At 49.2% G+C, this 12,754-nt stretch overlaps 1 protein-coding gene across 1 annotated transcript in view; it reads left to right on the forward strand.

Moving 5' to 3' along the window:
- Positions 1-11,325, forward strand: part of lrpprc (leucine-rich pentatricopeptide repeat containing) — a 55,730-nt gene extending 44,405 nt beyond the window's left edge. The window contains exons 31-38 of the mRNA XM_079728804.1: positions 977-1,065; positions 1,183-1,387; positions 3,789-3,916; positions 4,894-5,009; positions 7,647-7,721; positions 7,803-7,887; positions 8,609-8,751; positions 10,546-11,325. Coding sequence (XP_079584930.1) covers positions 977-1,065; positions 1,183-1,387; positions 3,789-3,916; positions 4,894-5,009; positions 7,647-7,721; positions 7,803-7,887; positions 8,609-8,751; positions 10,546-10,605 — 901 coding nt within the window. The 3' untranslated portion in view covers positions 10,606-11,325. The remainder of the gene's footprint in view (positions 1-976; positions 1,066-1,182; positions 1,388-3,788; positions 3,917-4,893; positions 5,010-7,646; positions 7,722-7,802; positions 7,888-8,608; positions 8,752-10,545) is intronic.
- The last annotated feature ends 1,429 nt before the right edge of the window (positions 11,326-12,754 follow it).

Genomic DNA, 12,754 nt, shown 5'->3' on the forward strand with positions numbered 1-12,754 from the left:
CCGTGTTTGTATTCGGGGGTAATCCGTACAGAGTTGAGCAGTGGGTGTTTACCGTGAGATTAAGGGATTGGTAGAGAGTGATGATGAAAAAGGGAGAGGGGGGAAAGAGAGGGCTGAGATTGATGATTACACATTCATTGGCTCAAGTCTTTCACCCCTAAAGCTGTTCACTGCTCCGGGCTGAACTAGGAGAGGGAGAGATGTGCAAGAGTGCCATCACCTCACCCCACCCCTCTCTCCAAATGGTTAAGAATCATTTAACCCCTGCCTTCCGTCAATCCCCTGCTCTCCGGCATTGGCCCTCCTTGACCCTGATCCAAGCATAATCTCCACGGCAGCCCTGTAACCATGGCTACAGGCCCATGTTTGGCCCGCGGCCGCTCTGTGATAAGGATTGGCAGCCCTGATGCTCAATTGGGCGGTGGATTAATCTTTCTGCAGGGCTGTAATCAAAACAGAGGGCCTGATTGAGGTTTAAGTGGCGGGGAAATGAATAAGGAGAGGGCTTAGAAGGACGGCAGATATCCAGATGAGAGAGAGACGGGGATGGAGAGCGAGACAGAGTGAGAGAAAATGTAGTGTTTGGTCATTTGGTTGAGGATGCATCAATGTTCACAAAATATAACAAGTCAACCTTGATGTGCTTGGAGTTATGAACCCAGACACACACGAACAGACATGCAAACGCATGCACACACACAGCGCCGTATGGTTGTCAGGGTAGGAGGTCTTCTCACTGTGGGAGCTTCAGACTGGCTGTCCCAGTTTGGTTGTAATTGAGGGTGTAACGGTTCTGAAACAGACCGAATCTGCGATGCATACGTCCACTGTTTGATTACATTTATAAAGTTTATTTTCTAGTGTTCTTGATATTCAATTCTGGTTGGAAAAGAACATGTTTTTCCTCCTTTTTCCCCATACACCAGCCTGTTGATCAATTGGATTTGTTGTAATGAATCATGTGTGTGTTTCTCAGGGCCGTTTCTCGTTCCCCTGGCTTTCAACTGAGTGATCTGGCTACCAACCTGCTGATCATCACCTACAGCAGGAGAGGCCAGGCAACAGGTCTCTAACACACTCACTCACTCACTCACTCACTCACTCACTCACTCACTCACTCCCGATAATCCTGAAAGTGTCAGATGGGAGCTGGAGGTGAAGTCTGTGTTGTGTTTGTTCCAGAGGCTCGAGAGACTCTGAACGCCATGCTGCAGGCAGACCTCGTGCCCTCCCAGCTCTGCGTCACCCGATTGGTCCAGGAGCTGGGTAACCAAGGGGACGTGGCCGCCATCCAGGAGGTGGAGGCGCTGGTGAAGGGCCTAGGCTTGGCCCCTCAGCTGTCCAGCATGGTGTTTGTCAACAACGCGGCCCTGGCACACATCAAGAAGTAAGGCTGATGAGCGCGGGATAGAGGCTCATCCTCCAGAGGCTCAGGAGGAAGGACTTCTGTCCTTGGTTGATTGAGCCTTTCCCATCCAGCACTGAGTCTGGTCCTAAGTCACACCCTAGAGCAGTGGTTAAAAGTTTATTTTTGCCCAGACTCCTTGGTAAAAATAAGTAATGCATTACGAAGTGCACATTTAAGCTTATTCCCCCACAAAAATACCCTCAGTTTACCTCCCGTCTCCCAGCGGCCCCCTGCAGTAGTTCTGGCCCCCGTTGGGAAACCCGGCCCTATCATAACAACCACGGTACTGGTAGTCAAGAGGTAGAAGAGGACGGGAAATATACATTTTCAGGAATAAAATGAAATGTATTTTCATGCACTGTGGAAAAAAATTTTCTGTGCTGTGTATAAAACTGAAATTTAGCAATTAGGCTTGATTTTTCGTTCCCATGTTGCCATTTACAACCAAAGTCTGCGCTTTGATCAGGGCTAAGATTTTAGTTTTCTAGAGCTAGTTGTATTCCTATTTATGCATGCCCAGTATATTTCTGTCTGTACGCTATGCTTTCAGCATGCCTGTGGCCTGCGTTGACTCTGCCGCAGGTCAGGGAACCTCCGTTCCCCAGTGAGGGAGAGCCAGGGTGACACCTTCATACATTAAGGGCTCCCGCACAGGCGACAAATGGCCAACAATCACTTAATAGGATTATTTATGGATTCCCCTTAATGTAGTAAAACACACACCCCTCCCCCAGCATGCATACACACACCACCCCTTTCTACGAGAGCATCCCCCCACCCCGCCGCTCTGCCCACCACCGCTGGCCGAACAAGAAGAACAAAATATGAAACACGCAGCACATAAAACTTTCATCGCCCTGCTTGCTGCATTAGCAGCCCCCCGCCTCCCCTCCCCTGTTCACCAGCCTCGTCGCCAGGCCGACTTGGAGGGACAGCAGGAAGTAAGAGAGAGAATCCACGCAGCCAAAGCCGTACGCGGGCTCACGCCCGATTTGCCGTGGCGGCAGAGCCTGTCAGCTTGAACCTTGACCCTCGGGAGCCGGGCGCTGAGCGGCTGTGACACGTGCACGCCCGCCGTGCATGACTCGAGCTGACTGGTTAAGAGCCGGAGCGGAAGAGCCACGCTGGGGCCGCTGCAGCGCTGCCTTCAGAGGGGCCCCCGCTGAATAATTCAGACGGCCCAGTCGTCCCCCCCCTCCCCCTCAGCCCGCGCCCGCCACCTTATACACACACACACTCAAGCCTTCTGTTAAATATTCATAAGCATGGGTGGGGGAGAGCGCAGGGAAGTGTTATTAGCAGGGCATGCTTGCCAGATTGCGTTGTTTAAATTGCGTGGAAATTTGGCACCCGGGCCCCGTTTTGCTCTGTAGGGGCGGAAAACAAGTGTCTGTGTGTGTGTTGCATCGCTGGGCAAGTGCATTGGCCTGTATTCACAATCTTTGTCTTCATTTGTCTCTCTTCTCGCCCCTCTCTCCTAACCCCCCTCTCTACTCCCCTCTCTCCTCACCCCCCTCTCTCCTAACCCCTCTTTCTCCTCACATCCCTCTCTCCTCCCTCTCTCTCCTAACCCCTCTTTCTCCTCACCCCCCTCTCTCCTCACCACTCTCTCCTCCCTGTCTCTCCTCACCCCTCTCACCTAACCCCTCTTTCTCCTCACCCCCCTCTCTCCTCACCACTCTCTCCTCCCCGTCTCTTCTCACCTCTCTCTCTCCTCGTCCCTCTCTCCTCCCCCTCTCTCCTCACCCCTCTATCTCCTCACCCCTCTATCTCCTCACCCCACTCTCTCCTCCCTCTCTCTCCTCCCCCTCTCTCCTAACCCCTCTTTCTCCTCACATCCCTCTCTCCTCCCTCTCTCTCCTAACCCCTCTTTCTCCTCACCCCCCTCTCTCCTCACTCCCCTCTCTCCTCCCTGTCTCTCCTCACCCCACTTACCTAACCCCTCTTTCTCCTCACCCCCCTCTCTCCTAACCACTCTCTCCTCCCCGTCTCTTCTCACCTCTCTCTCTCCTCGTCCCTCTCTCCTCCCCCTCTCTCCTCACCCCTCTATCTCCTCACCCCTCTATCTCCTCACCCCACTCTCTCCTCAACCCTCTCTCTCCTCCCCCTCTCTCCTCCCCCTCTCTCCTCCCCCCCTCTCCTCCCCCCCCTCCTCACCCCTCTCCTCACCCCTCTTTCTCCTCACCCCTCCCTCTCCTCACCCCACTCTCTCACCCCACTTTCTCCTCACCCCCCTCTCTCCTCACCCCTCTATCTCCTCACCCCACTCTCTCCTCACCCCACTCTCTCCTCACCCCACTCTCTCCTCTCCCTCTCTCCTCCCCCTCTCTCCTCACCCCTCTCTCCTCGTCCCTCTCTCCTTCTCCTCTCTCCTCACTAGTGGGGACCTGGCCACTGCCATAGAGCTGTTGGACGGCATGTACACCAGTCCAGACTCCACCCAGCCCAGCATGGCCTTCGTATTCAGGAAGATGTATGAGCAGAACAACGAGGAAGCCATTGACAAGTGTAAGAGACACCCCCTACCCTCTTGGACCTGAACCCACCCTGTACCCTATAGGACCTGAACCCACCCCCTACCCTCTAGGACCTGAACCCACCCTGTACCCGCTAGGACCTGAACCCACCCCCTACCTTCTAGGACCTGAACTCACCCCCTACCCGCTAGGACCTGAACCCACCCCCTACCCTCTTGGACCTGAACCCACCCTGTACCCGCTAGGACCTGAACCCACCCCCTACCCTCTTGGACCTGAACCCACCCTGTACCTGCTAGGACCTGAACCCACCCTGTACCCTCTTGGACCTGAACCCACCCCCTACCCTCTAGGACCTGAAACCACCCCCTACCCTCTAGGACCTGAACCCACCCCCTACCCTCTAGGACCTGAACCCACCCTGTACCCGCTAGGACCTGAACCCACCCCCTACCTCCTAGGACCTGAACCCACCCCCTACCCGCTAGGACCTGAACCCACCCCCTACCCTCTTGGACCTGAACCCACCCTGTACCCGCTAGGACCTGAACCCACCCCCTACCCTCTTGGACCTGAACCCACCCTGTACCTGCTAGGACCTGAACCCACCCTGTACCCTCTTGGACCTGAACCCCCCCCCTACCCTCTAGGACCTGAACCCACCCCCTACCCTCTAGGACCTGAACCCACCCCCTACCCTCTAGGACCTGAACCCACCCTGTACCCGCTAGGACCTGAACCCACCCTGTACCCTCTAGGACCTGAACCCAACATGTACCCTCTAGTATGTGAACCACAGTGGCTCTTTTGCCCTCCTTGTGTTGCCATACATGTTCACCAGCACAGAATGTGCTCCGCGCTGTGCTTTGCCTTGCATTGGATAAAGCACTTAACAAAGGGTGGCTTGATTTGTAAAATGTATCACAGAAAGAGAGCCTAGGCATGAGACGTGTGTGTGTGTGTGTGTGTGTGTGTGTGTGTGTGTGTGTGTGTGTCCCTCACTCACAGTGGCTGCCATGTCTGAGCGGCTGGCCAACCACTTTGCATGCTACCGGCCGGCCACAGACCTCTTCTTCCAGCTGCTGGACATGGACAAACTGGAAGACGCCAAGGCCATGTTGATGGTGAGTAGTGTTCTGTTCTCATAATATACGCTTTGATTGTAGTGCATTGTGTGTGTACTTTGGCGATGGTATGTTTCATTGAAAGCTGCTGGGGCCTGTTGGCCGTCTTTCAGCACTTTGACTGCAGCTCATAACTGACACCCGGCTCCTGGGCCCGCGGCCCTGTGGGTCGTACCATCTATCGTTTGTGGGGACTGATATGGAGTAGGTGAGATAATGTCGGTTTGCAGACCAGAAGATGGACTGAATGACAGGCATACTTGGTGTCCCACGGAGAGAGTGAGACGCATGGCTCTCCCTGCAACCTTTTACGCCATTTCTATAGTAATGCTTCTCTCTGACGTCTTTAGTCGTTCTCCTCCTCCATCATTTAGCTGAGAGCTGTGACTGCCATATGCTAATCTGCGAGGCATACATCCGCCTCCCGCCCCCTCTCTATGGATCCCTAGCAGAGTCTACTGGCTGGTCACAGCTCCTCCCGTAGCACAGAGTGTGATGATCAGTTGTGGTTATTCAACGGGTTACATCAGCACTTCATATCTCCTCATCCCCTTTTACGCATTTTCACATTTCAATTATTAGCTGGGGTTTGCTTGTGGCTTTGGGGAGGAAGTTGTTTGTGACGGTAGCTAGATAGGTAATGCTTTCCGGGTGGCTAAGAAGGACTAGCTGCAAAGCACCACATTGATGAGATGCTAGAGTACAAAGTTTCATTCAAAAAGAAAACCATAAATGTGTTAACTGTGTCACAGTGGAGGCCTGAAAATCAGCAGGCACACGGCTTCTCTGCTACCAAACAAGATCAGTCGGGGGCTTTTAATTTAGCTCCCCCTCCCTCGGGGGTCCTGCCACTTTGGGGTCAATGGAGACTCGCAGCCCAAAACCACCCGTCATAAGTGACGCAAAACCTCTAACTAGCCAAGCAGACCAGAAGTGTGTGTGTGTGTGTGTGTGTGCGTGTGTGTGTGTCGGGGGCTAAAAGGGAGCCATGTGGGGGGTCTAGTCATTAGGAACGGTACCAGAGGAGATGCAGTGAGGTGCGTGTGTACTTTGACTTTACAAGAGGGATGGTGTCATTTGGGGAAGAAGTCCCCAGTTGTCCTGAGCTTTTAGGCAGCAGCCTGTGTGCGTTCGGGGGAGGCTGGAGCCTCTGGTTGGGTCTGGTCCCAGCTCTAGTGAGGACATGTGATGGGGAGGAGAGTGGCATAGTGTTAGTCTAATTGCCTGATTGTACGAAAGCCATTCTGCCGCCTTGTGACTTAGAGCAGTGCAGGGGAACTGTGTGTGTTAAAAGCCCAGCACGCTTCCTACTTTTTATTCAGAGGGAGGTGGAAGAGCAGCCTAACACATGTTAGTTCACGAATGGCTAGTAATCTGACCTCATGATGCTCTCTCTCTCCTGCTCCCTCCTTTTCCTTTACCGTTATCTCTTCCTTACTTTTTTCCATCTTTTTAAGAACGTCATTGGCATGAAGACGTACATGTATATCTCGAAAGCACAGAACCTTTTTAATTGTCTTTTTTCCCTTCTTGTGGTCATTCAGAAATAAAGCCCTCTACTGTTTGAACGGTGATAGAATTAATGACTTGTAGTGTATACAGTACTATATAGTATGGCATACTATATGTGTCTTTAGTGATTTAATGATCAGCTCCTCGCTTACACTGCTCCATCGACTGACTTTGCACATGTAACCTCAGGATACCTGATGTGTGTTGATGTTACCCCAGGATACCTGAAGTGTGTTGATGTTACACGTGTAACCTCAGGGTACCTGATGTGTGTTGATGTTACCTCAGGATACCTGATGTGTGTTGTGGATTTTACTTGTCCACCCCCCTGTCTAATGTGGCATGAGGTAGAACTCAACTCTGAGGGCATTTGTTTGTATTAAAGTTCCTCTGCCACCGTCTCCCCCACACACACAAACATACTATCTTTATCTCCCCTCCTTCCTGTTTAGATTTAATTGGCGCTGGTCGTAGGCGTGTAGACTAGGTCTAGATTGGGCCCTTTTACTTTTAAGACTGTATTCTTTGTGGTTAAATTAAGTTTACAGATAGATATCGATGCTTTCTGACTCTTATGACTGTTGTAAGCCAAGGATCGGCTCAATATGACATTAAGACGAGTTCCTTGGCCGTGCACCAACATGAATTCCTTCTCTAAACTGAAAGAATATATTTGCTACTGTACATGTTTATACCAATGTGTATCTTTCCTCGAAAAATGTAATTAAATGTTACAGAAAATGTCAAAGATGCCAAAGAAATTTGAATTTTAGTGTTCCCAAAACAAGTCTGGCTGTTCTAACAATAGGATAGTAGTTCAAGTTCAATACTTTATTTCCATATCAACACAGTTGATTGGAATTTGTCTTGGTTCCAATCAGGTTAAAAAAAGGCAATTCACACACAGGAACATACAGTACATAAAAGACAATCACATAGATAATCATTCAAACCAGTAGCTGGGGATCAAACTAGCAGCCTTCCGGTTACAAGTGAAGCTGCTCTACCTCCTGAGCTACTGCCGCCCCGTTCCCCCTGACGGGCGGCTCCGTGGTGCCTTGTGCCTCTACTGTGGGGTTGTGTATTGCGGGGTTCTCATAGTGCTCTCGTCGTCTCCCCCTCCAGCGGTGTGGCGGCCTGGCTGAGCAGAAGGACATCCTGCTATCATACACGTCCCGCAAGGCCCGGCGCCCCGGACAGGTAGGCCTGCTGCTCCACACACAGACAGACAGACAGAACGGTAATACCATGTGTTTGTTCTAACTTGTGTGTGACCTCCAGGTGGCTAAGATCAAGGCCCTCCACGCCTTGATCCCCGACTACACGGAGAAGGACATCCACTACAGTTACCTGATGAAGTGCTACGGTATGAACGCACACGCCAACCCCTTCGCCTCTACATTCAAACACACCAGCTTTTAGTGGGGGGGGTGGGGGTAAGTGGCATGCGGCTGCCCTCTCCAGGTAGAGCTGGGTCTGATCCCCAGAGGGAGAGGAGGGATGAGTCAATGAGACCAACCACTAGAGCATTTCAGTCTGATGAGCAGGTGAGCAGCCCACTATCCAGGCACTCTAGCGGGCGTCTTGTCACCGGGCGTGTTCGTGTCTGGTCGGTGCTCGCCTCTCGGCCGCAGTCCTTCCGTGCACGTGCCCCGCACTTTTTTTCTTGTATCTTTACTTTCTTGTGCGAGTCTCTTCTCCGTGTGCTCTCCTTTGTTATGTTCCTCCTCTCTGCGTGGGGGACATGACTATTTAATTAGCATTAGCCGTTCTGCAGGGCGGTCCAGGCAGGGCGGGGGACCCAGTTAGCCCTGGTGTTCTCCTCTCCCTGCACTTTGTTCCTCAACACCTCTCTGTCCTTCTGTCTGCCCTGTCCTCCGCTCTGTCGCTCCTCCTCCTCTCTGTGACTGACAAACTACTTCTCCATGGTGACCTCTCGCAGAACTCTCACACACACACACGCACGCACGCATGAGCGCGCTCTTGCACTCTCACACACTTAATTACATTCAAAATGATATGAAATTGAACTCAGAAGTTTGTTGTGCCGCTTCTCCTAACGTTTGTGTGCCCCCCCCCCCCCCCAGGTGTGGATAACGATCTGTCCTCTGCCAAGGCTCTGTTTGACCAGATGGAGGCAGAGGGCGTGTCTGTCCATGAGCTGTCACTCAAACGATTGGCGGTGCTATACCGCAATGCCGGAGAGGCACTGCCCTTCCCCGAGCCCCCTGTGAGTCTCCTGGATGCACACGCACACACACCTACACACAGCTACACACGCCTACGCACACGGCTACATGCACCTACACACGCAACTACACGCACAGCTACACACACCTACACACAGCCGTTCCACTCTGTTCCGGGGGGTCTGTGGGCTCGGTGATTCTGACTTTTTCTAACCATTCAAAGGGAACTTTTACAACTCAGCTCTTTAGAACAGTGAAAGTTCCTCGCGACATTGGAATATTAACGCAATACACATTATTATTATATGTTTGCGGAAGGCTTTTGTGTTTCCAAACAGCTGGTCTAGAACATCAATAGTAAAAAGTCATGCATTGAAATAGATTGCTCTGTGGCATTCCTCTCTCCTCCTGCACGTTCAGCACATCAACACCATGCCAGGAGACGGCCTCTGTACATGCCATGGCACGGCTAATGTGTGCTTTGTTACGGTTTGTGTCCTGCCGTGTGTTTCAGGGTGTTTTGAGCATTTTGTAAGCTGCTGATGTTGCTCTACTTTTGGCCAAAGAATGTTGACACACGCACGCACACAAATAGTGTGTACACACACACAGACGCAAGCAAAGCAATGCTTTGCTGTCCCTTTGAGGCATGTGCAGGAGTGAGACCCCCTCTTCCTCCTCTCCTCACTCACCTGCAGTGCCTCCGCAGAGATATAGATGGATAGAGACATAGAACACACACACACACACACACACACACACACACACTCTACATAATTCACAGCTTGTCAGAAAGGTGAAGTAATTGCTGTTTTTTTGGTGGGAGGTTTGAGGAGGGGAGGAGGCGGGGCACGTCAGAATCACCTCCTCTCCTCTGCTCCGGTGGAGGCTGTGGGTTTTACTGTAGGGCCACTTCTAAACACTTGCATGACTGCAAACTTTATTATTTATCGGGACTCATTTCCTTTGATGGAAAACATTGTAGTTTTGTCAATGAAGCTGACCTATTTGGAAATACTAGCTTGAAGGGCCCTTAGATCTAAAGCAGCAATAAGCTCATTTTGCGTTTTGTGTTTGATAATGGCACACTTGTTAATGGCACACTTGTATTGTGTGTGCAGTACTTATGTAAGGGAGAGTCCCAAAAGTCAAGGTTTGCTCACACCAGACTAGGTTGGAGGGCAGCTTCAGCTGTGTTTGGTATGGACTCCATACATGATAATGGTTACCTTCTTCTCCTATTGTTCCTGCACTCCTTGACACACACAGGACTTTAGAAGTACTTTAGTTTCTCGTTTGTTGTACACAGTTGATGGCTAGTAGCCATCCCAGGAGAAAGTGTCAAAGGAGAGAGTTTAATCCATACCAGTCGCTCGTTCTCTCACTCGACGTCGCTCTCCTGCTTTAGTTATCCTCATGAATCACTGCACTAATAAAGGCCCCAACACTAAAGGCCCAGTGTTTAATAAGCCGGCCTTAAGGGAGCTGTGGTGTGAAGCTCTCGTGTATTTAGAGGGATTTGCACATGAAACCAGACAACCTGATTGAATCCCGTAGAAACCATTTGTAGACCCGGGAGGCCTGGCTCAACCCTTGTTTACTATGATGCAGACAAACACAGGGACACACACACACACACACACACACACACACACACACACACACACACACACACACACACACACACACACACACACACACACACACACACACACACACACACACACACACACACGCCGAGAGAGACGCAGATATGTGGTTGACAGAAGGCAACTACGGAATAAAACCTAACTAATGTTTCCACTTGTCCTCTTCTTTGTTTCCCTTTATTCCAGGAGACCTTTAAGTTTTACTCTGACAAGCTGAGGGAGACTGTTAGCCAGTCCCAGGAGTGAAGAGTGAACATGAAGACCTCCGACCACACACACACACACACACACACACACACACCCTCTCACTTCTCCCTGTTTTTTTATACAAGTTGTGTGAATTGAAATGTGAATGATGGTGTTGTTACTGTAGGATGTTAGCATCTGTCCTCTGATGATGGAGTTGTTGAATATGTAAAACATGAAAGAGGGTATTTATGCTAATAAACATTGTGGTGAATACGGTTCCCGGTTTGATTGTAGTTCATATAGTGAGTCTGTTAACCTCATTGTAATTATCCAAACCTCAGTGTTACAATGTCGCAGTTTCTGCATTCTAAAGGCTAGTTCATCATTTGTGTGACATCTAAATATCCCATACTTATGAAATACTTAAGTACTGGTAAGTAGTGCGTACTCCTATCAATGAAAAGGCAATAACTAATTTTAAACTTTGCAGCAAGGCCTTGGCCTAGACTAGCTGGATGCCCCTCTTGAAGATCCGCTCTTTAAAATTTCTTTAACATCAGCCGCTCTTCAGTCAGCCTGGTAAGGCTTGTTTATTGTGTCTCCATGGAGATACAGGGAGTACGGTGTACCTGTTTTCATTGTCAACCTTCTTGAGCTCTATAGTTGTACTTATTATTATAGTTCATCTATTATATTACATAATTATTTAAGTATTATTCAATATTATATTATTAAGAATTAAATGCCACAAAGCTTTTTAGGAAATGGCATCAATGTTTTTTCTGTTCCTTCTAATGTGATCATTAAAAATAAAGAAAAACTGTATGATTGGATGTATATGATCATTCCTACACGCTGTAGTGTAGAAGAAAAATTAACTGGGACATTGGAGAAGGTGGATGTTATGTTTTTACTATACAGATGTATTCCGCAACTGGGGGAAAAACAAACGGTTACATAATCTGCAATCTATGAAGTCGCCACAAACACAAGCTCCTTCTGCTAAGTGTGACTTCAGAAATCTCTGCTCGGCTTCGCTTGCTCTCCATGCTGGCACACATTGTTAAGCTTAATAACCTTATAGATACGAAAATAAAAAGATTAAGCCTTTAGGAGAAAAAAAGGATTGAAAATGGTACAAGCTAAAGCCACAGATGGATACCTTCCAAACCCTAATCACTTGCTAAGACAACAAGAGACTCAGAGCCCTATTTTATCGGTCTGAAACGCAAGTGAGAAGCGCCAAGCGCAAGTAGCTTTGTGGGCAGTTCTATGGCGATGTTGCTATTTTACCGGCGCATAAATGACTCTTGCGCCCGGCGCAAATCCAAAAAGGGTTGCTCTGAAGTAGCCTAATTACCCGTAGGTGTGGTTTGGGCATAACGTGCAATAAACCAATGAGAGTGCCATCTCCCATCCCCTTTAAGAGCCATGAGTACATTTGAATCTTACGAGTTGATATTTTGACAGCGCGTTTGCAGTCCCCGATGAGACAGATGCATGACCACATGAATTTCAACCTTCAAATGGCTCAGTTTATGGCCAAATAATATGGCCTAATTCACACATGGAATAGTGTTTTCATCCACAACTTCAGAAATACTGAGTCCTCAAATAAATTTTGGCAAAGAAAACTGAACACACATGATATGCGGTAACTGCATGTGGTTCTATTTAATGATATACGCAATACATTAACAAACATCGTTTCTTACCAGTATTGTATGCATTATCGTTATCGACTTATGTTCCTAATATGCATGTGTCACCCGTTGATATACATTGCCATGGACTGTATTATGCGTTATGTGTTTAGTTTGCGTGTGTTTAAACAGATGGACGCACACACGCGCGCATTCATTAATTATTTTACACACACGCGGGCCCGCATTCATTCATTCTTTTAAACACTCACTCGCGGTAAAACAATGTTTTCTCACGATCAAATACTCATCAATCCTAAAAGTTATGGACTCGTACACGATGTCTGTGTCAAGAAAGTACGTGTTTGCTGTACGGTGTTTGCAGATGCATTGATTTAAAAGTACAACTTATTACCGCTGTATCAGCTGTTCTTTCCCAAAAAAATTACCAAGAATGTGTGGCTAAGTAGATGAGAGAAGCAAAATGTATGCGCGAGATGCACAAGCAACATTATGCATGCGCCTTTAAAATAGCATCTGAACAACGAACCACTGACTTTAAA

Source organism: Pollachius pollachius (assembly GCF_949987615.1).
Source record: "Pollachius pollachius genome assembly, chromosome: 2".
NCBI lineage: Eukaryota > Metazoa > Chordata > Actinopteri > Gadiformes > Gadidae > Pollachius > Pollachius pollachius.